Source organism: Diadema setosum, chromosome 5 (genome assembly GCF_964275005.1).
Source record: "Diadema setosum chromosome 5, eeDiaSeto1, whole genome shotgun sequence".
In the NCBI taxonomy this organism is placed as follows: Eukaryota; Metazoa; Echinodermata; class Echinoidea; order Diadematoida; family Diadematidae; genus Diadema; species Diadema setosum.
In genome coordinates this window covers 12,441,826-12,469,685 of record NC_092689.1, presented here as the reverse complement: position 1 = coordinate 12,469,685, position 27,860 = coordinate 12,441,826, and the positions used below count along the sequence as shown (strand labels likewise).

Sequence of the window (27,860 nt, the reverse complement as noted above, 5' to 3'; positions counted from 1 at the left end):
TCCCGTCTGTGCTGGCTTTTCTGTGTGTGAACTCTAGTTCTATTACAAATTGGATATTTGACATGATAGCTTAGTGTGTATTTTTTGCCATACATTGTATAAGTGTATGCAGCAGGACAGAGCAGTGTCGGTGCAATATTTACTCATGAAAAATAGCTTGAGTCCACGGATCTGTATGATCTGGAGAGCATTTCATGAAGCAGTTTGGTCGGATATTTTTCTGATAAACTGTTACAAGCTACTGAAATCCTTGCATCTGATTGGCTGAGAGCAAATTTGTCTGACAACTTTGTCAGACAAAATGCTTCATGAAATGCAGTGACAGGCAGAATACAGTACAGTTTCTGAATCTAATATACCTTTTTGTCCAAAAATCACAAAGGCAGCAGTAAAAATGCACATGCATTGCTATTCATTGCAATAATACCTCTCCTTTAGCAACAGGATTTGCACGCATTTCACAAACTTCCATGTTGCCACTGAATAAAACTTATCTACTGTGTTTTGACATAAAAGCCCAAGTAATATTGTCTATACTGTGATTGTAGTTTGGGAGAGAGGAAGAAAAATCAAAATGCGTCACAGAACGAAGAAGGAATTATCATTTTCACAGAGATGAGGAAATGTTTGTTTCAAATTAGCCACTAAAAAGAGGAAATGTCAGCTTTAAAAAAAGTATAAACATATACATCAGGCTCACTAGAGTACAGATGCTATTAGGCTAATGAGAACATAGATACATATAATTTGTGAAAAGAAAATTACAGCAGACGAGCTGCTCATGGCTAAAGAAGGCCAAAGATTAAAAACAGGAGCATGAATAGGCCCATTATTGAAAAGCATTCACCAAGATCAATAGGTGGGACTACAGGGCAGAAAGCAAAGAGTCCAAAGCCCCAGTAACCTGGCTACAAGCATTGACAGGCATTGATGTAGTAATAAGGAAGGCGGCTGAGGCTGAGGTGGGATGCTACGGGTTGTTGATCTTCTTGTCGAGCTCGTCCAACGAGAACGTCTGGAAGGCGATGCGTTCGTAGGGGTGGAGGCTACCGCACTCGTAGAGGCAGGCAAACTTGAGCGTGCTCTGGCCCGTGGACGGCTCGCGCCACTCGTAGCAGGCCAGGTCCGAGTAGGCGCTGGGTCCCGGGTTCAGAGTGAGCGGTGGGCTCCACGACTGGCAGCCGTTACGGCTGAATCGCACCGACATGTTGACGCGGTTGTTGCGGTTGGCGGGGTTGGAGAAGAGGATCCAGCGCACCGAGTCGTCTTCTTTCTTGGGGATGTGGTCTGGGGGCTCAAAGCTTATCACGCTGGCCTGTAGGAGGGAAAGTTGAGCCATGCCATCGTGGTGTACATCAGTGTCTACTAGAAATATCTTATGTGAGTTAGCTGAACACTGTCTACATTGTGATGTTGTTGTCTTGGTAATCTCAGTTCCTGTGACAAACCTAATAAAGTTCTCATTTCGTTTACTATTATTACTGTTGCTGTTCATACTACCATTGTTGTCATTATCATCATCTCAATCATCAACAACATCACTTTTATACTTGCCATCAATATTATCATCTTTAGCATTATAAGTATCTGTACTATCTGCATTGTCAAAATTGTTATCATCACAGATTGGTCATACCAGTTCAAATGACATTTAAAGCTGGGACTTGTTCTCATTTGCAGGGAGTATGTATGAACAAAGTGCTGACACAGAAATCAAACCACATTGGCTCCTTCATTGCTACAATGGGTGCATCTGGCATATTAGTAGTTATCAGAATAAGTAGAATAATCATTATGCTGCTAAACCTTTAAAACCCTCTTCCAGCACAATGCAATTGTTGGGGTAAAAAATTTCCCGATGACAATTCCAATTCCAGTTCACTTGTTGATCAACCCGTTGAGGACAAACTAATTTTGCTATAACACACATTTCCCATAGACACCTGCCTGAATATACTTGGGACTAGTCTTCAGTGGGTTAAAATGTGCTTGCTGCTCTCATTCCACATGACTTCATTGTCGCTATCAAATTTCGAGAAAAACCCTTGCCTGGACCTGTTGATCTATCTATCGATATATATATATATCTATATCTTTCTATCTTTCTATCTATTCCTCTTTCACTCACCTGACAACCGCCAAAATTCCTGACGGATGGGATCCACTTTGAGAGGAAGTATCCTGGTTCTTCCAGGTCGTCAGACAGCTCCCCCATGGTGAAGGAGATCCCGCCATCTATACTGTACGACTCCTGGCGGGTGGCTGTGGCCAGGCACGTCCTGCTGTTGATGTAGATGTGACCCTTCTCCAACTCAGCTGCCTGCCAATTACAAAAATGCAAACAAACAAAAATTTTATTCCCTTTATCCTGCTAGGTGATGGCTACAGGTGTAGGTGATGAGCAGGTTGATATCACTGTGAAGTGATCATATATGATGTGATTTTGATTTGATTAGATTTATACTGATTATTATGGATTATGACAATCATATTTGGAGTAATGCTTTATAGTAATGTTGACATCTTTACTATACTCTTGTTTGTATCAGGACAATTATGCAAATAACCATGCTGACTGAAATGTCCTTAATAAAGTTATATCAATAAATAAATAGATAAATAAATTAAGTGGTCAAACACACACACACACACATACACACACAAAAAAACAGCTGAAATCTGCAATATCTACAGGATAAAGGAGGCAGATTAACCTAAAGAAAAGGAATAATATGATTTTTTTTTTAAGCTAACATTTATGCCCACCTCTCTGTAAACAATTCAGCTGCCTGTCAATCACAGGAAAGAAACAAACAGACACATCTTAAACATTTGTATCTCTGTCTATGTCCATGACTACACTGCCTGTCAAGTGGTAGAAAATGCAAACTGAAATATCTATATTTCATCTGTACATCAACAACTCAGGTGCCCGTAAATCAGTGGTGGGGGACAGTAATATGTCTTAATATTCATATCTGTTGTCAATGTGTCAACACTGACAAACTGTTGTTAGCTCAGCTGCCTACCAAATGGCACAAAACATACAAGCACAAATACTGGTAGTTAATCTCATATCTGTTCCACCAGACACCAATTCCAGATGAGCAAAAAAAAAAAAGATTAAAAAACAAATAAATAAATAAAATCAAATGGACACAACATCTACCAAATTTTGTCTGATGTATCTAAGTCCATTCAGGCTGTTCAGTGATCCCTTCCGTGCCTCGTTCACAAACGAGTAAATCTGCCAGTGCATTTTTCTCTTTTTTTTTTTCATTCTGTTGCTTTTATTCTTTCTTTCTTTTATATTTGGTGGGGGGGGGGAGGGGGGTAAAGATGGACAAAACATACAGAAATGTACCATGGCAACAGTAAAACTTGCATGCTCTTGTTCAACTCCTTTATTAATTTTGCTGCACGTATTCTACGTCAGGGTAGTCATTGTGTGAAATGAGAGGCTTACACATTACTCTCTGCACTACTTCAGCGAGGCCAGATTTGATTTTGACATCGCGTCCCTGTTGTTAAGACCTCCAGGCACGCAGGAGAGTTAATTCAGGTTAGAACTACAGCGTACCATGTATGGCAAGATAAATCATGCATGGAGAATTCACATAACATAATAGAGCTACCTGTAATCGAATTGCCGTATGAAAGGAATGAAGTATAACATTACTGAGTTCCATAGCTCACTTGCGTCATTCTATTAGTGCTACCCCTTCCCTCCCCCCCCCCCTCTCTCTCACACACACACACACACACACACACACACACACACACACACACACATACACATACACACACATTCAGTTCACTGCGGCTCACAAGGTCACAAAATAGGAATCTAGGCGACCACTTTTCACCTGTGGAAGGTCGTATGTAGCACCTTCTCTCTCACTACCAGCCAAATGATCTAGGTAAGTCGAACAAGGTCGCTCGTGCCACAAAGCCAGTTGAATCAAATCTAATTCTGACAGCGCACTGGAGGGGATAATAGCCCCCACTGCTCCATCACTTTAAAACTTGCAGCTGACGGAAGAAGGCAGTGATAAAGGAGGGGGAAAAGATGGCTTCCTTTTTTGCAGTCAGTTTATTCTTTTCAGAGGTAGAAGCACGGTGTTCTAAGCTCTTATTACCACACCCAGTAGAAGCAGTCATATTTGCTAGCAGTGTAGTAGGAGAAGGTGTCATGTATTAGCAGGAATCACCTTTATCATTACTGTTTATTTATCTTGATGAAGATGATAATGAAAATTCTTGCTACTGCTAATGTTGCACTATTCATATAACAATGCTAAAAATTATGATGATAATGATATCAATATTATCTCCATATTCATTACTACTCTTATTATCATTATCATTAATATTATCACTACTTCCACCACTATATCCGCTTTCCATTGACACAAATATGACACAGTCTATTTAAACACACACACACACATACACAAAGTCACTGAGGTAGCCTGCCAACAAGCATATCACTTCAAATGGGAATAATACATTAACCCGTTGAGGACGGTTTGATTTTGCTACAACACACATTTCCCATAGACACCTGCGTGAGTATACTCGTGACTCGTCCTCAAGTTAAGTTGCTACACAAGAAAAGTTCCATTTTTACGTACTTCTCAAAATCAGGGCATTGTTTTGAAACAAAGACATTTGGCAACTTGGCAATTTTCACCCAAACTGACATTAACACAATTTCTTTGTTGTTATTTTTCATTGTTTTTTTTCCCCCCCTGTGTATTGCATTATGTAAATGATATTAATCTGTTTTCATTTTATACGACATTATCAAACATCAGATTTTCATCTTTTTTGTGTGAATATTCAAAGATGAAGGTAAAAAAAATGCAGTAAATAAAGAAAGGGCAAAAAAAAAAAAAACGTACGGCATGACATATCACTGATGTCATATTTTGTTCACTTTTCCTCAGCAGCATAGTTGTTATTATAACGTGAGATAACCCTAATACTCTCAGGCATACCACACTAACTTAATTTATAAACTACTCTCTGACCTTTAGCGAAAGCAAGAACGTGTTGATACCCGAGTATGCACACTGCTTTGTGGGGTAAGGAGAATCAATGTATCATTAATCACATATTGCACAAACAGAGCCAGTGCGGCATACAAATCCCAGTCATTACGACTCGTCAAATTGGCAACAATAAGCTGTTCATTATCCACAGGGGGGGCTTGTTGATATATTCAATTTGGCTTCGGCAAAGCTGCACATAAGTGACACTCGAGGGATAGTGAGTCGCCAGTAAAGGGGGGTGGGGGGTTGAATCCTAATGGGCAGAGGTGGAAATGTTGGCCGGGCCTTAATGGAAGACAAAATGTCACAAAGATTAATTTGATCACTCCAAACATTAGCAGGATACCATCAATGCCTGCCTGCATGCCCCACTGGAATCAAATGACTCCCGAGCAGTGACATACATGTGTACACACACACACACACACACACACACACACACAGTATCACGCTTTATAGTACATCTTAACAAAACTGGCTGAAAGACTCTGTTATTGCTGGTGTAAGTCCCCCTCAGCATCAATCGATAGTTGGAAAGCGACATAAACTTCAAGGAATTAATATTAAGAATATGAATAACAATACTATAGCAACACAGTTTTTGTTCAGACTCATTAAAGGACAAGTTCACCTTCATAAACATAAGGATTGAGAGAATGCAGCAATATTAGTAGAACACATAAGTGGAAGTTTGAGGAAAATTGGACAATCGATGCAAAAGATATGAATTTTTAAAATTTTTGTGTTGGAACCGCTGGATGAGGAGACTACTAAGGCTCGTGATGTCATATGAGTACAACAGTATAAAGAAAATGTAAAGAAAATTCAACATATTTTCACTTTTTCCGCATAATAAAAGAGCACTTGACTTGCCTCTTTCTAAAGGCAATGGGGATAATATTACCCATAACATATGTCAGTAACGAGTCAAGGGAATGTGTACTTTTTTCAAGAGATGAAATTTTGTGAAATTCTCTTTATATTTTCCTTAAATTGTTGTACGCATGTGACATCATACATGGCAGTAGTCTTCTCATCCAGCGGTGACTGCACAAAAACTTCAAAAATTCATAACTTTTGAACGGATTGTCCGATTTTCCTCAAACTTTCAATGATGTGTTCTACTAATGTTGCTACATTCTCTCAATCCTTATGTTAATGAAGGTGAACTTGTCCTTTAAGGAGATTGTGTAACAGTGGGAATGCAAACACATAAAACTTAAAGATAAACATGTGTATCACACAGTACCACATAAAATCACTTCTGAAATTCTGCAAAGAGACTGAGACTAAATATGGTACATATTTCGCCAGGTGGGATTTCTATAATTCTGCAAAGTGGTGATACCCACAATCAAGTACAAAATGGTAGAATGAGAAATTATTGTTACCCATTATCAAGCAAAAGGTTTCTATAGCAATATCCCCCCTTGCACACTTGTGTTCCAGATGGAATATTTGTGTGAGTTTTGTTAAATTTTGCAAATATCATCTGACTTTTGCGACACAAATTTGATCTCCTTTCAAGCACAGCGCATACGCTAAGTGGTTAATGAGGATGGAGATGAAAACAAAATGTGCACAGATGGATGGAAAGAAGAAAGAGGAGAACAGTAGGGATTCTACACAGGGTAAGAAAGCAGATCAGCTTTGCTGAGCGTGAAATGAATGCAATTAGCGTCAGAGCACTTTTGCGGCACAATCAATCATGATTTCTGATCACAAAGCATTGCAATGTGTGGTTATGCTTAAGGAGCTGTGGAAAGTTTTTAAGTGTATGTGTGTGTTTGGAGGAAGGGAAGCTGCGGGGGGGGGGGGGGGGCAGATATCAGTGCTCATGGTTGGGTCAATGATACCCCCTGCTTTGACAGCAAGAACCATCCCAAAATCACATTTGTTTGTTGTTGTTTTTTGTTATTATTCATTTCTGGGTTTTTTGTTAATTTGCTGTCTATTTTCTTTACAAGAGCCAAAAGTCTTTCTATGTGTGTGTGTGTGTGTGTGTGTGTGTGTGTGTGTGTGTGTGTGTGTGTGTGTGTGTGTGTATGTGTGTGTACGGGAGGGGGGCAGCTGATTAAAGATATACCAGAGCAAAATCAGAAAAATATACCAGCAAAACAGAACCAAAGAATAACATAAAACAAACAAACATGCTGTCATCTACACATGACCTGTCAATCCATATGTTGATTCGGATATATATCCAGCAAGTAAAACTGAATATTTTTATTTGTGAGACATTTAAAGATAATGATACCAAGCACTGCAATTCTTCAAATTTTAACCTTCAAATGTTTTGGGAGTGTTGTTTGTTTGTTTGCTTGTTTTTTCACTGATGTGCATTATTCTACTTTTCATTGTCATTACATGCAACAGAATGTCTATACTGACATTAATTCATATCATATAAGGGAATGCTCTATTACTGTCATGCCTGTAAAAAACAACAAACGAACAAAGTTTCCAATTATTCCAGGAAATACATTCTAATTGCATAGCCTCTGCTTTTCTTATAAGGGGAAAAAAATCATGTAAAAAGATGAATCTTTTGGTCAAATTCAGCATTAGGATCAGTTCACATCTAATGAAGATAGCAGGGGAAGTCACACAGCAAAGTGTCCCAATAGTAATGGGGTGAAGAAGGCGAGAGAGTGCAAGGCATGGGGCGTTGAGCAGGGGCAGATGTTAAGAGCTTTCCATTGATCTTGACACGAGTCAATCGATACATAGCCAGGCATGCACTTGATGTTGGTACGCACTGCAGACGCCACTTGTAAAATTAATTTGTCCAACCTGGCTAAAGTGGGCATCAGATTTTCAAAGCCCACTCCCACCCCACCCCCTCACATTTTCTTTTTCAACAGAAAAGAGGCCAGCATAAATGGAGGAATTGAAGCATGTGTTTATTAAAAAACCAAACAGAAATATAACCTTGGAGCATGGTAATTTCTTTAAGGGTAAAGTCAAGACTTTTCATAACCAAAGAAATATTCCTCCCCCACCCATTCCAGTTTATGGTCTTCATTTCATAAAGGCATTCAGTCTTTTTAGTTTACAGGTCTGTTTTTATACACTGATTTCACCTGTGACCAAACATGACAGGTTTCCAAACTAAGAAATTAGGACACACCTGTAACTGTTTTTTTTTTTTGTAATAGATCACAATTTTCCAATATGATGACACCATTGAAAACACAGAATGTAGATGTTAGTATCTTCTTTGCTTTGAATGAGCTGAAGATGTTAAAAAATGTACGGCTATATCATTTTCAAAGACAAGATATGTTTAAGGTCTTAATATTTTAAATGAACCTAACCTAGTTAGCACAGGGAATGTCTCATATTAAAGTGAACAAACACCAGTCACATATTTTTTTTCTCTTTCCAGTATGAACAGTGATTCAATCATTGAGCAGATCCTGTTATGTACATTTTGGTCAGAAAGAGGTGAATTTCTTCTTAAAAATGTTTTTAATTTCAAGCGCTAGAAATCTCACAAATTTTTCTGTCAGACTGTCAGTCGGGGTCACAGAGGTCTTGTATTCAATGTGTGTGATAGGGCACGGCATACGAGGCAGCACAGCATTTTGCCAACTGCAATATAAACTCATTTTTGAAAACCTATTATATATGCATTAGGAGATATGCAGAACTTTCAAACCATCCCAACCATTGCATGATGAAATCAATAATGAATACTAAAATTGAGAGCAAGTGCAATATGTTTTATAGGTGGTGATGTCCATTGAAAGAAACAACAACAGTAAGGAAAGACAGATAAAAAAGGAGATGGTTGCAATAATATTTCCATCTCCCCAAACAGGGAGACAGGGTGTTAATCTGGGATGGCATGGTTGGGATAGATGGAGTCACAACAAAAACTTCAATTCACAGCAAACCAACGGCAAAGCACCGGCAAAACGATGGTCACCATTCCACCACTGTGCGACACCACAAAGGGAACATCCTACACGCACACACACAAGATTGAACAGGTAAACCGCTGAAATGTCGCCAAATGTCAAAGTTCATTTCACTTTTTGCTCCATCTCCTCCTGAAAGTTCACCAAAAGATGCCAGCATAGATACAATGGATGATGGAGGGGGGGGGGGGGGTGGAGGAATCTTCCCTATGACTAAGTGGTGTTCTAAACACCTGACTGTGTTTTCTTCATGAATAGGCAAAACCTCAAAACCCTTTTTCTGATCCAATGGCAACTCTTTGAGTGTAAAAATGACCAAAAGAGCATAAAGTTCTCCTACATCCAGAACTTTACACCCCATCAACCTACAATGTAATCCTACCATTTCATTTCCACAGCATTAACCTCTCTTTCACTTTCTTATCACCCCTCAAGTGTCATCCCATCTTCCAACCTCTTCTCATGTCCAGCTATCTGGTTTGACCTCCCCTCCTCCTCCTCCTCCTCCTCATCATCATCATCATCATCATCACCACCATCATCACCATCATCACCATCACCACCATCAAAACCATCACCACCATCACCACCATCACCATCACCACCATCATCTTTATCATCATCATCTTCGTCATCATCTTCATCATCATCATCGTCATCATCGTCATCATCGTCATCATCTTTTCCACCATCTTCTACATCTTCACTCCTTTCTCTTCCCCTGTCTCTATTTCTACCCCACTCCACATTCTGCTCCGTTTCATATTTTATTTTGTTTTTGTCCTTCTTTGTCTCTCCTTCTCTCTCTCCTCCTTTCTTCCTCCTCTCCCACATCAATGCTTCTCTGCTAAAGAGGATCCAGCAGATCACGTTTCGCATCTAGCCTTGAGCTCATTGAAAAACAGGGCAATTATTCTAGCTTGAGGTGAAAGATAATTGAATGAACAAATCAACAGTCATAAATAATGATAACGATGATGAGTATGATGCTGATGATGATATGAGCAATGATTACCATAATAATAATAATGATAAAAATAGTGATGACAATGATCATAATATTTATGATTATAATAACATCATCGTCATTATCACCATCATCACAATCAGTAGTAATAGTAGTAGCAATAGTTGTAGTAGTTATAGTAGTAGCAGTAGTAGTAGTAGCAGTAGTAGTAGTAGTAGTAGTAGTAGTAGTATCATTAACATACAATGGTAATAAATTTTGAAATTGTTTTCTGTGCAGAGGATGTCATACATGTATGACAGACAACTTTAATAAGTAGTAGTAGTAGTAGTAGTAGTAGTAGTAGTAGTAGTAGTAGTAGTAGTAGTAGTAGTAGTAGTAGTGGTAATAGTAGTAGAAGTAGTAGTAGTATCATTAACATACAACGGTAATAAATTTTGAAATTGTTTTCTGTGCAGAGGAAGTCATATGACAGACAACTTTAATAAATAGCACTTCTTTCCAGAGCCTCCTGTAGTGGAATTAATCAGCAGCATATTCCTTTATTGAGCTGTTCCAAGACCAGCTCTCCCATCGAGGCTCTATCTCCGCAACGTCATATCCTTTCTCAGCGTTGTACAGCAACTATGCTTCATTACCGCCTGTTCCCAATGAACTTTCTCCTTCCTCAATTTCTTATCAATTCAAAAGTCATTAACGTATATCATTCATTCATTTATCCACCCATCAAGCTATCCACCAGAGCATGCATCCCAGTGACTCTACTCATCTATTCCGTCTTCTCATCCAGTTGTCCCCCCCCCCCCACCCCACTTATTCCAGTCCTCATCAAACCATCATTACCACCCTAGTGATTGATCTGGTCCATTCACCAGCGTTGGTAAGCATCTGTCGAACCACAATCCATCCAACTTCCACTCCAACTACATACCACGTTTACATCTTTGTACTGGTATTAGCAAAGAGTGCAGGCATTTTTTTTTCTTATTTCTTTTGTTTTGTTTTTTTTATGAAAATGAGGGGGGTTCCCTTCAAAATGGGGGGGGCTTACTTATGATGTTTGGAGGGGAGTTTCTTATGAAAAGGAGGGGGCTTTCTTATGATCATGGGGGTCTTTCTTATAGAAAATTGATAGGGGTATGCAGATGGGGATGGTGGCTTTATTATGAAAATCGGGGGGGGGGGTAGGAGGAATAATGTCTAACACCTTCTTAGTCATCAGATGAAGAATGCACTGCAATTTCTTTTTTGCACTTGGATCTGTTATACAACACACTCAATAGATTTCAACCTAAGATAGCTCAAACCCAGTTGACATTGGATTAATCCTTCTTTCTCATTATCTACCTCATTAGTTCGCCATCTGCCTTCTGCTGCATAATGCAGCAGGGCGAGAATCATGTGACTAAAGCCTCGGAACTTGATAATTCATGAAGGTGAATAATTCCCCTCAGCCACTTCAGCTGCCTCCCAAAATATCCTTTTTATGTAATTCATGAATGGATGATAAATTCATGCTTTTCATGCAACTCATTAATTCTGATGAAACAGCATACTCATACTACATGTTGCTTCCAACCTGAAACTGTGCCTGTCTATGTGTGTATCAGCAATGACTTTTGCAATGGGTCGGTCCCCACCGGTGCATTCAATCTCTGTATATTGCCATGACGATTTGTAGTGCGCAAACGAGCCATCAAATTCACCTGTTCCCACTGAGTACACTGACATTGAAAATGACAAAGATGATAATCCCTAGGGGCTGGTGTTAGCTGCTGGGGGAAAGCACGTAAATCACCAACATAATCAGTGGAGCTTGGTTCAACAGATGACATTCAACAACGGGACCAACACCATCTACCGGAAATGCGTCACAATTTTTAGGTCAACCTCCCGACACCGACTGATTTCAAGTTCGGTTTTATCGCTGGTGCTAGTGCTGAGACAGCACTTGCACTAGCTCCAAACTTGAAATCACCCACTGTAGTGCTTGGAATCCAGTTTGCATTCATTGGTTGTTGCTATGACGGGCAAGTCTTGGGCAAGTTTAAATCATTGTCATGGACAGTATTTGATGTAAAGGTATTTTAATATTATGAACAGTAGAAAGAAATGGCTCCTGGCAAATTTCACATTAAGCACGGGCAAATATAAATTTGCCTGTGCTTAATTGGGTATTTAAAAAAGCAAAGGGAAATATACAGCTACAATGTATTTGGGTATTTAAAACTGTGCATAATAGTTCAAATGGAAATCAGCTTTAGCTTGCTCTGTGTTTGTTTGTTTGTTTGTTTGTTTGTTCATTTGCTTGTTTTTAAAGCATTATGGTGGACCAGATCACTTTTCATGTGCCAATTACTAAGAGAAGCCTTGTCTCCTCACAAGCATGTAAAAAAATTTTACTCTGCTCCATCACAAGTAACTTAACAAGTAACAAGCATAAACAAGTACCTCCTACACACTATAATGCACAGAGTTAACATAATTGAGGATTAGCCCAAAGGCATCCCATATAGCAATATACCAGGTTAATATTATAAATCCACTATTGCAGGTGATACATTTCCATTTGGATGCTTATGTTGTGTATTCACCTATAATAATTGTACCACTGAGTCCAGAAGAAATTAATCACCCAACCATTAATCTCTACTGCATAAAAATTACCAATATTGCACAGGCACTAACGACAACAAAAATGGCATCGACCATACCATGAAGTTGGCTTTGTTGCTGTGAAAGGCTGCTACAGTTACAATTAATAAGGTTGAGGGCAAAGATCTGGATTAATTCCTGTAATTTCTCTATATTCCCTTATTAAATTCTACATCAATGGCATGCATTCTTTTGTCAAGGCCATCCCCGCTCCAAAATCAATTGCAAACAGATGGCGCTACATGAGAGGAGCGGCAGTGGTCTGCGCTGACAACTCTTGCCATCGGGAAACGCGCATCAACATCTACGCATGGAGATCAATATCATTTGCACGCCTGCATGACAGAAATAAGCGCATCATTCACTTTGGAATGGAAATCAATTTACGAATGTCAAAAGATAAAAACGACATGTGACACCGTCTCGCCAGTCGCTACCGTCCGCAACAATAAATGCAAGTTGATGGGATGCATTATGGGAAGGATCGCTATGGGAACGACGTAATTGGCTCTGGTATGTCACAGTCACCACCAAACTACATTGTAACAGACACAGTCTCCAATTCAGATAACTGGCTTTCCCTCGCATTCACTGCAAATATGAATACTCTTAAAACAGACATTATTGACAAAGATTGAATGTGCACTGTACAATGGTGCAATTGAAAGGTGATATATGGTTCTGAAGAATGCAATGGTATTGGTATTAAAAAAAAAAAATGATCATACATGTCCTATAGTGTACATTTCAGTTTCATCAAATACAGGTAACTTACAAGGCATAATACACAGAGAGAAAGCTACTATTGCAGAAAGGTCCACTGTTATCCAGTGCTCCTTGTTCAATGGGAGATGCTAACAAAACATAAAAATGCCGTTCATGTAAACTACAACTGCAAATATCACACACACATCACACAAATACACGCACACACGCACACGCAAGACTCCAGCGTCGAGGGACCCATTCCACAAATTGACGAGCAAATATGGAATTACTGGGGGACCAGAATCGAAGCTGACACAGGCAATTTGGAAACATGAACGGAATTAATGCCCCCTGTGCGTGCGTGTGTATGTTTATGTGTGTGTGTGTGTGTGTGTGTGTGTGTGTGTGTGTGTACGGTGTGCCGTGGCAGGACCGCGGAATAATGCACAAAGGTAGGGCTGGAAGAGGCTACGTGCCATGCGCAGGCCATCTCAAAAAGCCATCTTTGAACTTATTTAAGAACTCATGATCTGTCTTTTTTGTTTGTTTATTTCTTTTTTGGAGGGGGAAGTACATGTATAAACAAGATTGCTGGTCCTCTGTGCACTTAGCCTCAAAGGCATCTGCCTCATGGGATGTGCTATATCCAAAGCATGCACAGTTTATTGATGTTCTTGTATAGACATGGTTACTCAATGGTGCCATTGTACCTATGACTCCTGAAAGTGCAACCTCATCCCCTGTTCTCGTTGAGTACACGTATTATGAACAAAGAGTGAAATCTACTTAACATTATGTTAGAGGTTTGATCGTAGCTCGACCAAAATGAGGAAGTTACGGAATATTAGATTTGGTATTCTACAACTTTGTATTTCACAACACAGTGACACAGGTAGCAAATCGTGTAAGCATATTTGATTAGCTGATGATGTCACAGCCTACCATTGGGCTTCATGCTAAAGTCTCTATTTGATATCTGGGTTTTTTTATGAAATTTAAAAAAAAAAAAAAATTGTGTCCACTGGATCAATTTGTTGTCGTGCTGCAATGAATTTAAAATAACAGCAATGGAAGGTAAATGGTTCCTGAATTTCAACACAATACATGATTTTCACTAAATTTCGTGCACACAAACCACAAAGAGCTTTGTGAGTTGTGAGGTGAATAATCACTTCAACTGATTTGCATATGTAGTGGAAACCAATATCAATACTTGGGGGAACACCTAGAACTTGAAATGTCCATAGCATTTTTATATTCAGTCTGATTTGATAGAACTTATACTGTTATTTTACTCATTTCTATCATCATATATTGTACTTATACAGCATACATATGACAAGGAAGTCAGCACGTACAGCTGTATATGCCAGAGGTTTTTATTACTTCTGTACGAACTAAATAATATATACTTGTCCATGAACATCCCGGTGTAGCTTCAATGGAGCTGGAGTTTTGGGATTATTTCAACAAGTAACAAGTAACAAGTAACATGACATGATCCACAAGCCAAAAATATGCATCACATCCATACATCCATCACAAATATGATTGCCAAATTTCAAAATGTACTACTTTACCTTTACCACTTTACCACTTGTATAGTAAATTAGCACTTGGTACAGTTAAAAATGTCAAATGTACATGTATTTCTTTATTTATCTGTATCTGTGTCATATGTGACAAATTTCCATCATATGCACACTTGCAAATGAATATGCATATCTATTCACACATGTGTGTCTATATGACCCAAAAAAGTTACCTTTAAACGATCAGAAAATACACAATAATGATAATGATAATAATAGCTGGGTTTTCTAAAGCGCATTTCAAACTTGTTAACAAGTTGAGGATGAGTCCCGAGTATACTCTGGCAGTTGTCTATGGGAAATGAGTGTTGTAGCAAAATCAGTCCATCCTCAACGAGTAAAGAATTTCAATGTGCTTTACAGACTGTTATTACCCCGGTCAATGACTACATTATTTTCAACCAGCACTGACAAAATGTTGAAGAGTTGGTGACTTTGTTAAGAAATATGCTACCCGCTAGGTGTGGCAAATTTTCATGCACAGAAGTGGAAATTTTTCGCGGTGTTGAAATTTTTGCGCATTTCGCGCAACCAGAAGCTAGCGCGAAAATAAAAGCACGCAAATATTTTTGCGTGCCATACGCTCCAGTGTTGGATGTCTTGATTGATTGTCTTGGTGCGGAATTAAAAACATGCGAATCTCTTCTTACCCGCACAAGCGCGAAAAATCAGTCGCGCAAAAATATCCACTTTTACAGTACCATACCAGTCACTGGAGGGAAATAGCATGAATCAAGGAACATAATTTTTTTTTTTTGGGGGGGGTGGGGGGATGAGAGGCAGGGTCTGTACAAAATGTAGATTAAAGAGCCCAAAGAAATGACACTAAACTAGAAAAGCACTCTGAGAGCACACTACGCAGCTCATTTCCACCAATGATCTTGTTCTCCAAATGAGATCAGTGATTTCTACTCATACGTATACATGCTGGAAATCGCCCGATTTCCCAATATAGAAGCCTTTTGTTACGTCATCAGCTTCCAGCTGCACGGCGCTTCACCTGAGCAAAGCACGCACTTTAGTGCGCCTATGCAAACCTAAAATATGCACAGCCTGAACTCCCAAGTTCATTGACCCTTCCTGCCAAAATATTGAAAATCCTTTATTAAATCCATAAAAATTCCCGGATCACTACCAAAATTTAATCATCTGTTTGTTGTGTCATTCTCAACCTTTCCTGTAAGTTTCATCCACATCTGTTAACTACTTTTTGAGTTATTTTGCCCACAGACAAACAAACGAACAAACAAACAAACAAATGCCAAGGAAAATATAACCTCCTCCCTTGGTGGAGGTAACAAACACTGATGAAAACATAACCTCCTTCCTTGGCGGAGGTAGTAAGCATGAAGTACATGGAATATGTGCATAGGGAACAAAGATGGGCCGTAGTTTGGCCCAAAACAAATTTCTTTAAAATCTGACAAACCTGGCATTCGTTGCCTGGGATGTCTTCACCGTATTCGTCCTTGGCGGGCGGTATTTTACCCCCGACCTGCCACGTGTCCCCTCCGTCATCGCTGAAGAGGACAATGGAACAGTTGCGGCTGCCATGGAAACTGTCGAAGAACTCGAGAATGGACCACTTCAGCTCTGAAAGCCATCCTGGGGGAAAAAGTAGGACAGACAGCCGTAGCATTGATTTAATAAAAAAGGAATGTTTGAAAGAACTAGTCACATCTAGCAAAATGAGATTTTATTGACTGGTCAATGTCAACTCAATTTACTATTTAAATGTACTGATTGATATATGCCTGTCATACTTAAAACTGTAGTATTCTTTCTACAAATTGTACATCTACAATTGAAGACAGCATGGTTAATATATATAGATATACTTGTATATGTACATTCATTTCGTACTTGTAAAGGTCATCAAACATAGACATGACTATATTGAATTTTCTACAGTAAAAAAGATGCATTTTATGCAGTTTATACTTTATCTGGTGAAAAATTTGTCCCACTTGAAAACCCTTGCCTTGTCTCATGAAAGCAGGACCACTGTATTGCCCAGGTACAGGAGTGTTCCCGATAATGTGGGTCCTGGTAAAACAGTGGCAACTGTTGATTTGAACAAAGTGTAAATGATGTCATGACAACTGTCATTATTGACCCATTGAGGACAAGTCTCGAGTATACTCTGGCCAGTGTCTATGGGAAATGCGCATTGTAGTAAAATCAGCCCGTCCTCAACGGGTTAAAACATCTGAAGAGTTCTATCGCAAAGTGTGCTAAATCCATTCTTGTCAAGTTTAAATATTTGTGATTAAAGCTGCCAAAAAAAAACAAACAAAGAAAATGATAAGAAAATACAGGATATCTTTAATCTTAACTTCTAGACTATTCCTTGTTATGTTACAAGGAAAGTATTACTGGAAAGGTCTAATTTCACTCTATCTGATAATGGACTTACATACTTTGAAATGTTTAAAAATGGCGCTTACACTATTTTGCAATAAAACTCTTCATTCGTAAAAGACAGTGTCCAGTTAAAACATGGGGTTAGGCTTCTGATGTGTGTAAGGGTTTTTTAGTCTTTGTTGTTGTTTTGGGATTTTCCTTTTGGATTTTTGTTGTTGTTGTTGTCATTCTGGGGTTGTTGTTGTTGTTGTTGTTGTTTACGCACCTGTTGTTCCAGGTTCTGGTTTCTCCTTCCAGTGGATGTTGCCAGGGACGATGAGACGACCAGATTTCAGCTGCAGACCATGACCAGGACCTACCCCCAGCAGTCAGGCAAAAACAAACAAGCAAACCAACAAAAATCTACATCTACATCTATTCATTGATATACAATATAAACTCACATAATGGTATGTACACCTGTAAGAATGTATGTATGCAATTTAATGTATGTATGTATGAATGTATGTATGAATGCATGTATCAGTGTGTGAATTCAACACTAACAACAGACATTTGACAAAGTCGATCAGCTTACTCTTTGATATTTGTTTACAATGATGCAAGACAGAGACAAACATCTGTCCATAAATGACATGGCAGTCTGTTCCTGCTTGAACGAAATACTATAATCTTGTTTCCATGAGATTTTTTTTCCTGCATCTGACGTGCCCCTTTAATGGCTCAATGCTGGTCCTGAGAATAAAGTGGCTTTAAACCCTTGATATGTCCGCAGCACTAGGCCGATCCATCATAATTAAGCTTTGCACGGATTTCATCATCCCCTGAAATGAGAGCCAATAAATCTCTTTCGATCACTGCACTGGACTGATGAATGTCCTGCCGATTTTTAAATGCAGGGGTCACAAATTAAGACCGATGACGGAAGATATGGTCTCCTAAATCTCGGTCTCATTACCTCAGATTTAAAAGAGAGAGTGATGACATTATGGAGTTCTGTGACTTACAATAATTGTAAGTGTGTGTTTCACAATGGCGTACTATATAGAAAGAATAAAGAAATCTGGCAATACTCTATTCATGGACACAGATTATTTTCAAGTGGTTTTGATTTTCTACCTAAGAAATCTCTATGTGAAAAGCCCTGAAGACAATTTGTTGTGTTAGTGTTGTTGTTGTTTTGCCTTAACCCGTTGAGGATGGTCTGATTTTGCCATAACACATATTTCCCATAGATCCCTGCCGGAGTATACTTGGGACTCGTCCTCAACGGGTTAAGGGAAGATTTAAGTAAGATTTAAGTATATATTGTACAAACTGTATGTGCCACACATATTGTTGTGTTTTTCATGTGTTTGAAATCCATAAGTCGACTGCTATTGCAAACTTTAAAACCCAAAACCATACTTCCTTCCACAACAGCAAGGCAAAGTACTTTGTCTCAAAATTGGGTAATCTCTGACTTTTCTCCTAAAAAAAAAGAGATAACATTCAGCTCATATTTCTCGTTCAATCCTTTAGTTCTCAATCACAGATTTAACCCATCGCAAAGTTGTCTCACAAGTTGCAGTTCAAGAAATATCATGCCCATGAAATACAAGACATTCACATTACCATGGACACATGAAATGAGGAAAAACAATAGACCAGTTCGTAATTCCACTTTGCGCATGAGCAGAAAAAGGTCATTTGTACCAACAGGCATTTCAGTTTGTAAATTCACTGAGATAAGCATCTGTGATGCGATAATTATTCATGTGATCCTTATCTAAATGGTGCTTGCCAGCACATCCACCTGACAGCAAGAATGGTATTTTGCAATATAAAAGGAAATAGGCTGTTATTGCATTCAATACAAAACAATGAAATGGATGCCCGCTAAATTGTCAACTGATGGAGTATTCTGATCACCTGCTCTAGACGCGAGATAATTCTTTGTTTGAACATGAATTCCATAAATTGTTACGTCAGGCAAGCTTAGGCATTATGCCGCTTTGAAAACGAGTGAAGTGCCTAACTAACTGAGAAAAAAGAAAGGTCATTTGTACCAATGTGTACATGAGCTAATTACGAACTGGCTTATTCACTTTTACAGATGTGTTCAAAACACACAGTGTACTTCAATAGAGATACAGGGAATAATCATTATAATGATTCTCATTTGATTGAAGATGAACACCTGTTGACAATAAAATGCACATGCCAGTTTGAGAGGTGTTCGTGAGTATTTAAAGCTATAGAAGCATGCATAAGATGGTAGCAAATGTGAGCATTATTCTGTATCCTTCATACTAAAATCAGTGACATACCAAAAAAGAAAAAGTGATTGCACTAATGGACTACTTTTTGAGAAAATGTATGGATTTGTACCTGATGCAAATATGAGTGGCTCGGGCTTTATCTTGTCCAGCGTCTGGCTGGTGATGTCAAGCGGCTCTGTCCACGTCCGGCCGTCATCCATGCTCTTGGTGACGTAGATGTTCTGCTGGTGCTTGGTACCCCGAATGAGGTCAGCCTCGGAGAGGTCGATGGGGAATGTGATGAAGAGGAGGATGATGGTGTCAGTGTCCTCGTCGACGATCGGGACAGGATTCATCGCTCTGTGGATGACGAGGGGGGGAGAAAAGGGGTCTTAATTTGTACATCCAAACTACCACCTTCACACGACATGAACATTTGCTGTAAACTGTAAAACAGAAACATTCACGTTATCGCGGCATGAAACATTCACAAATTGGAGCTGACGGCTTTTGTCGCAGCATGAAACTTTCGCAAATTGGCGACTGGCATTCAGTGTAATGTGTAAACAAAAATTTCACTAAAGTGCTGTTACCACGTGAATAATGAAAAATCAAGAATTTGCTAATTGTAACAGTTTGGTAGGTAGCAGTTACTTGTAAGGATTTTGCATTAATCCTTACTGCAGCAACAACAACAATTCTTTGAACAGACAATTCAAAATTTGGAGTTGCCCTCATTTGTTTGAATGTTAATAGGCCAGGTAAAATTTACAAATTTTCCTAATTTGCGTTTTCTAGATTAACAGAATGATCCAAGGTACAGTGTACGCCAGACACAAAATACACATCAACTGCATATAACTCTAATGCATTACTTGAATATCAGGGAGGGGATGATTTTGTGCATGTGTGGTTTTTCTGTGAAAAATGAATAGACCAGTTCGTAATTCCTCTTTGCACATGAGCAGAAAAAAAAAGGTCATTTGTACCAACAGGCATTTTAGTCTGTTAATTCACTGAAATAAGCATCTGTGATGCAATAACTATTCATGTGATCCTTATCTAAATGGTGCTTGCCAGCACATCCACCTGACAGCAACAATGGTATTTCGCAATATGAAAAGAAATAATCTGTTATTGCATTCAATACAAAACAATGAAATGGGATGCCTGCTAAAATGTCAACTGATGGACTATTCTGGTCACCTGGTCTGAATGCAAGTTCATTCTTTGTTTGAACACGAGTTCCATTAAATTGTTACGTCGGGTAAGCTTATGCATTATGCCACTGCTGCTTTGAAAATGAGCGAAGTGCCTAAACCACCTGCGAAAAAGAAAGGTAATTTGTACCAATCTGTACATGAGCTAATTACGAACCGGCTTATTTGTGACAAACAACTGTTTTCTAGGCAACTACCATGATACTAACAAATATCAGTGTACATAAATTCCTGTAACATCGTTATTCTCCTTTCATGCAATGTGCAAGTCTAGTCAAAAAGGAGACATCACAGCTAACCCCATCTGTTGAGTCTGCACGATATAAAAAGGAATAAAAAGTCATATTTAAGAGGGCAAACTCTGTCTATTATGTGTAAAAATAACCCGAGTACAAATTGGTGACTTGTGAAATCAGCAATGTGATGTAATCCCTTTTACAAACACTGACAAAGCAGCAATCATGTACAATGTATAGTTTGAGTCTTTCGATTGATTGCCATGATTTCTTCTCAAAACTTAGTCTTTGGAGAGACTTGAATCTGCTGAAGACAATGTTCAAGAGTATATAAATGCTCAATTACAATGACTGAAGCACAGCTACTGGGTTATGCTGTCACATAAATACACATTCTTTTTTTGAATACTCTAAATTTGATTTTGGTATCAATAATTACATAACATTCGTCTTGACTGTGCACAACAGAGCACAAGCATTTTTTTTTTTTGCATACAATCATACAGTCATGCACATACATACATACAGACACGCACACATATAACTGCAAATTTTACTGGGCAATATAAAGAACTGTAAGAATCAAATGCAAGTTCTATTACCTGCATCACTTTGCATTTTGCATGGCTGCTAGCAATGTTGCTTTTGATTTTTTTTTTTTTAAAGCCTAGAATTGGCTTCAACTTTCTTCATGTGAAACAGTGCCCTGGTCTTTTCTGAATGCAACATGGTCTCCTGTTTTCCACAGAAAGTACTAAGCATCTATCACCTCCCCCCCCCCCCCATTCTCTTTCTCTCTCCTTCATATAAAGAAGGCATGTCACATGAGGCTTGAATTTTTGTCATCCGAGTCACATCTTTCTGAGGGTGTAGCATTTCCAGCATTAATATCCATGGCACGCTTCTCAAATGTGGCCACATTTCTTCTTCTTTACATTTTTTTTTTCTCTCTTTCATGCTTTCCCTTTCTCTATTCTGAAAGAACACTCTCCTTGTCAAACATGAAGCTGTAAGATATTAATGACTCAAACAAAGGCCACATCCATGAACATGCATGCACCACATGGACAAACGCAAACGTGCAACGTCATCAGTTGATACCATCATACACATTCTATGCATGGATAGGCGTAATTTTCGCTCCATTTACCACAAGTATCTCTGAAAATTAAAGGGTGTGGTAAACATGATAATACCATGGTCTGGGATTTGCTAATAACTGTATCAATATAGTCTTGTCTATCCAGGGTAGCCACACTGCAGTATTTTCATACTTTTCCCAGGCACACCTACCATCCTTATTCACCAAATATTGCCAGTTATCCAATTAAAAAGCACCTGCATGAACTGTAAAACCAGAAATATGCATGGAAAGTATGAGATTTTCGCTTGCTAATTGCCACTGGCATTCAATGCATAAGTGTTTAGACAAGAATGTTCATGTGTATTCAAGTTTCATGAATCTTGGCTCCTTGCGAAATTCACAAAAATTTCAGGTTTTACAGTATGTTATGTTATTAAACATAGCCATGTTTTCTTACAAGTCTTATTCTACCAGTGCATATAAGAGGCAGTTAGTGTCAATCATTCTGTATTGAGAACTTGCACACAACCATTGACAAAATGTTCATAATGTCAGTCCATTTTATCCCTGCCAATTGTGTGAGATGGTGTCCGAATAGGCAGACTGGACCATTACACACAATATTATATGCCAAAAGAGATCGTAGTTTAGATTCAAGCAAAATCTGGCATCACAGTAATCCCTGTACACACACTTTTTAAAACGTCTTTGACACTAACTAACTACGCGTATATACCAAGGAAAGTGACTTTGCATCCAGCTCAGGTACAATATGATGCCTTATGTATGAAAGACCCTCACAACAGCTGCACGCTTCACTTGCTATAAAAAGACTTCATAATACATATGACCGAGGAGTACATTGCACTGGGGGGGGGGGGGATGGAAGAAAAAAAAAAATCAATATTTGAATAACACCAATGCCTTAATAGGATTCTGCGGGACTATTTGCACTACACTTGTCATGCATCATGCGAGTAATTTTCAGAATCTCATCAAATGTTCATTACAAATTGTAAACACCCTGTTTCTAATATTTACAAGCCCCTCCGCAATGAGAACGAAATATCACCCAGGGGAAAAAAAAATGGTATCTAGTTTCTTTCTTACAGGGGCACTCTACTATCATTATACAGTGTCCAAAAAAGACAGATGAATATTTTTTCTGACCTTAATAAAGCTGTTTATTAAAACTAATGTAAAGGATTTTAAGATGCACAGTAAGTTTGATGATCATACATATAATTATGCTTATATTAGCCTGATTAATTTAATGTGAAAGTTATCTGCAAAACACAAACCAAAAATGAAGAGAACAAAAAGCCAAAGAGGATCATGTTATTTATGGGGCCAATCTCAACATTTGTTCCACTAATTTGTCCGCTGATGCAAACAGGGAAGTGATCATAATTCCCAGAATAGATGCGTCTAATCTTCCCCATTTATCAAATGAACGAGCATTAAACAAGGAACGCGGCCCCCCTCACGTCCCCACCCCACCCCCAAAAAAAACCTGCCATTAGAATTGGCCCCTTGTAACAAGTAAGTCCCAATTGGGCTGTAGACCAAACGCGTGCACATCATCCAACCAAAGGCCAAAACATTGGTGATGGGCAGGGAGAAAAAAAAACCAGAAGACTTAGAAGGAGACGACCGCTCAAGATCTTCCGCGATGATGATGATACAGCCCTTTAGGTATCACGGGGGAAGGGTCGGTGAATCTCGCAGGCTGGTAGGGGGACATGTCACCCGATAATCAGGCATTAATACGGAGGCTCACCACGGTGGGTTCCCAAGCCCCCATCGGCAGCCAATCAAAAGGGTAATTTCATTACCCTCTCTGGCAACAGTGCGCATGCACTCTTAAAGGGGTGCATCATGAAAAAAAAAAATCCACGACAAAGGCGGATATGTGACAACACAGGACACACAATTCAGGGTTGGCTTTTCTGTATCTTAAAACTTCTCACGTATACACTTAAGTTTAAAAATAATTCTTCTAGAGAGTAGTGGTACATCAACTGATTGGTCAGCCAGTTTAGTTACAATGATTGTTTCTTTCACATTCATATTCATATTCAACTTGTCAAATTTGTCAAATTCAGTATTCTTTCAATGAAACAGGTATCTCACACAAGCGGAATATGCATACCAACATATCATACACACACACCATTAATAATAAATACCCCTACCATGTATTCTTCAGCACTACACACAAAGCAATATTGATACAAATGATAATAAATACCCCTACCATATATTCTTCAGCACTACACACAAAGCAATATTGATACAATATATGGCAGGTAGCCTGGTGTACTCCATTTCATAATGAACAGTAATGAAGGTCATTAATCTCCACTGTGATTTACTTTGACATATCTGCTTTAATATGCTCCTGCAACTATAGAGCTCGTAAAAGATTTAGAGCTCATCCTAACGCATCACACCACCCACCACAGTCTCAGGTACATGTATATGCCGTATCCTTCAATAAATTGTTAGAATGTGAAATTTAGTGATACATTGTATATATAGTGAATATCTCACCCACCCTCCCCTCCCCCCCCCCCCCAAAAAAAAATAAAATAAAATAATAACAATTGATAAATATAGATTAATAGAAAAATAAATAAATAAATAAATAAGTAAATAAATACATAAACAACTAAATAAATAAATATGGAGGTATTGCTTATAAAACAATATTTTAGTCTTGCAAGCAAACTTTTTGAAACATATTGTAGTACAGATATAATGCCGACATTTCCTTTCTGTTTTTATAGTATTACAGTAAATTTCCATAATTCAGAACGATTTCTTTGTCACTTCTTCATTTCATCAATAAAACAGAACTAGATTAGCAACCATAAGGCTAGAAAGTCCTCTAAAGATGCAAGTCCATCACGTAGTTGAGTGTTGTCAATCATTGTTAAAAGAAAACTGTACTGACATTTTCTAATTGTCTGATAATTCTAATCTACATTTTTTTATGCCTACTACTGGAAAGAGAGGATTGTAACACCCAGGATAAGCCTGTAATGATTTTTTGAAAAAAATGAAAACGAGCAAGCCATGGAACGATCCACGCAATTTGGCCTACGTCACAGGTGCTCTTTGTGCACAACTCCGACATTAGCAAGACGAACTACATAATGCCAATTTACTGATGAAATCTCACACGAAGCACTCCAAAAGCTGTTATTTAGTATAATTGCAATATGGAGCTATAATAAATATGTTAAAAAATATCTATTAATCTTTAAACGCAAGCTCTTCAACAGCTTTTTATTTAGATAAAACTTGTGGGGAAATTCCAGACATGCAAAATGAAATTGGCATCGTTATCCGAACGTGCTGCCCATAGAAGACCGTGTATAAGTAACGTTACGCATTGTTGATCATGATCGAGCGATGGTTCGCCAGTTCAAACTATCTAACGTAGATGAGGGCTGAGTGAATCTCGAAAATCCAAATGTAGATAGACTCTCTTCAACGGCACGCACGATTTACGCTTAGTGAGATGAAAACGGTACCCAGTACACATAGACTCTGAAATACTAGAACTAGGACTAGGACTACTGAGCAGTCAAGGAGTACATGAGGTTCTACGTGGCAGTCCAAGTTTTGATGAGTAGGCCCTACACTCACTCACCGTCGACATTGCAGCTGTAGGCCCTATGTGCACAGCGCTAAGGCACAGCGTAACGTTACATACCCTGCTGCCAGAACTTGAAGAAAGTCCAGACGAAAGTCCAGACCCCAGATCTAGATCTGGACCCTTGTCCTGCAGGCACTGTTGTTCCTGTGCTAAATTTTTCAGGTAAGGTATCTGCTTTATGGATTTCCGATGTTTTGTAGTCGAGTAAATCTCATAGTGGTGTTCTTTACACCAAGGACTAATGTTGGATCTAACAGTTTGTTTCAGTAGGCCTACTAGGACCCATATCTCGGAAGAGTGGCCTGACCACGTACAACACAGTGTCGCCGCTTCGCGATCCCAGCGCTGGTGTAGGTATAGTGCTAGCGTACTTCCGTATCCATGTAGATATCTCAAAATTCACCTTGCCAAATGGCACCAAACTCACAGGAAGTACTTTATGATTCATATCCAACAGCTCACATTAATTGGAAACAAATCACATGTCGGGAAGCATAAGTGTAGATGCCGACTTTCCTGTCGGCGTCGCTAAAAATAATCTGCTCTACAACTAACATGAGTGACTGCGGCCAGGGCCTACCTAGAGTGTCTATCTGCTGCGCACGCACAGACTGAAGTTAGCCATTTAATATCATGAGACAAATCTTTCAAGTAATCGGGGGCAATAAATAAATTTACAAATTATTTGTGGTAAGTTGAATGAAAAATGTAGTTCCTATATCACACAAGTCGCAAAAATCATGACACTGTTGAGTTTAGTTCTCGCGTAAATTCCCCGTTCGCACAGTACTAGTCGGCTAACTTCAGTTCTGGATTATGCATCTTGCCTTCGCCAAGATCTCTCGCGAAGAGTGATTTTTTTTTGAGTGACGACTTGAAAGTCGGCGTCAATATTGATACTTCTCGATTACTGATTTCGTTCAAATATAAGAGAATACTTTGAAATATGCTATGAAGTATATCCTGTAATTTTGGTGCGATTCGGTTTAGTGAAATTTGAGATATCTACATGGATAGAACAGTACACAAGCGCCGCCTGCTAGCTAAATTAGGCCTAAGCGTCGTCTGCTACTCGATACGAATTAACGCACGCGTATGCAAGCACTTGTAATCAGTAATAGTGAGAGCACCTGTGACATCATAACATCCGGGCTCGTCAGCTCATTAGCATAATACTCACCTAAAAAGTTCCATTTTTAACATTAAATTACGGACTTAATCGTTATGAAATTTTGATTCTGTTTGCACCGCTGGGTCTTTTAGAATTAAAAGAACAACATATAAAAAAGAAAAAACCGGTAAAATGCCCTTTTAAACAGACCTCGATCTACAGACACAAGTCCAACAATGTTCTGCCTATAACTTCACCCCCCCCCCCCCACCATTTCCCTTTCTCTCGCCAAATATCCTTTTGGTAGAAGGAGGAGGAAAGCCTTATGACATTATCTCGGCTTCATCAACCTATCATCAGATTATCATGTCGGCCAGACACGGTCTCGCCGTGACGTACTTGCACAAGTGGGAATGACTCCCTTTTCCAAGATTCGGGGTGAAAGACAGCAAAAGAGCTGGGGATCATGCAGAACAGTTTTATAACGGAGAGGGAAATGGTGGACATTTCCCACTTTTCACGATTCTTGATGAAACAGGCATTTGTATTTTTAAAAAAGAATTGTATTAGGTTATAGTATACAGATGACAATCTTGTAAAAAGGTTGCAATATTTTTGAAGGGCAAAGTATACTTTAGTGGTAGTGGTAAAACTATGATACACACACACACACACACATACATACAGACAGACACTGTAAGTGTAAACACACATAAATACATACATACATTCATGCATACATAAAAGTTAACAAGTAACTTTGTTATATTGCTGTTCCTATTGCCATTTGGTTATCATTAGTTTCAGTGGTAGATATGCAGTTAATGGTAGAAATATTTTTTTCCTTTTCATATTTACTTATTATCACTTTCACAATCTTTAACACTCAGAATGCAAACTTTTAAATGACTACGCAAAACTTTTTACACTGATTTGTTGCAAGACAGAGTGCCTAATTTACATTCATTTCAGCTCATACATACCATACCAAATGTTTTGACAGCTACACTGTATTGTAATATGCCAATGATATTGTTTGCAC

At 38.8% G+C, this 27,860-nt stretch overlaps 1 protein-coding gene across 1 annotated transcript in view; it reads right to left on the bottom strand.

Moving 5' to 3' along the window:
• Positions 1 to 733: 733 nt before the first annotated feature.
• Positions 734 to 27,860, bottom strand: part of LOC140229100 (sialidase-3-like) — an 88,797-nt gene continuing 61,670 nt past the window's right edge. Inside the window, exons 5-9 of the mRNA XM_072309365.1 lie at positions 19,634 to 19,863; positions 17,529 to 17,618; positions 16,329 to 16,504; positions 2,129 to 2,320; positions 734 to 1,315 (exon numbers count right to left, since the gene is read on the bottom strand). Coding sequence (XP_072165466.1) covers positions 971 to 1,315; positions 2,129 to 2,320; positions 16,329 to 16,504; positions 17,529 to 17,618; positions 19,634 to 19,863 — 1,033 coding nt within the window. The 3' untranslated portion in view covers positions 734 to 970. The remainder of the gene's footprint in view (positions 1,316 to 2,128; positions 2,321 to 16,328; positions 16,505 to 17,528; positions 17,619 to 19,633; positions 19,864 to 27,860) is intronic.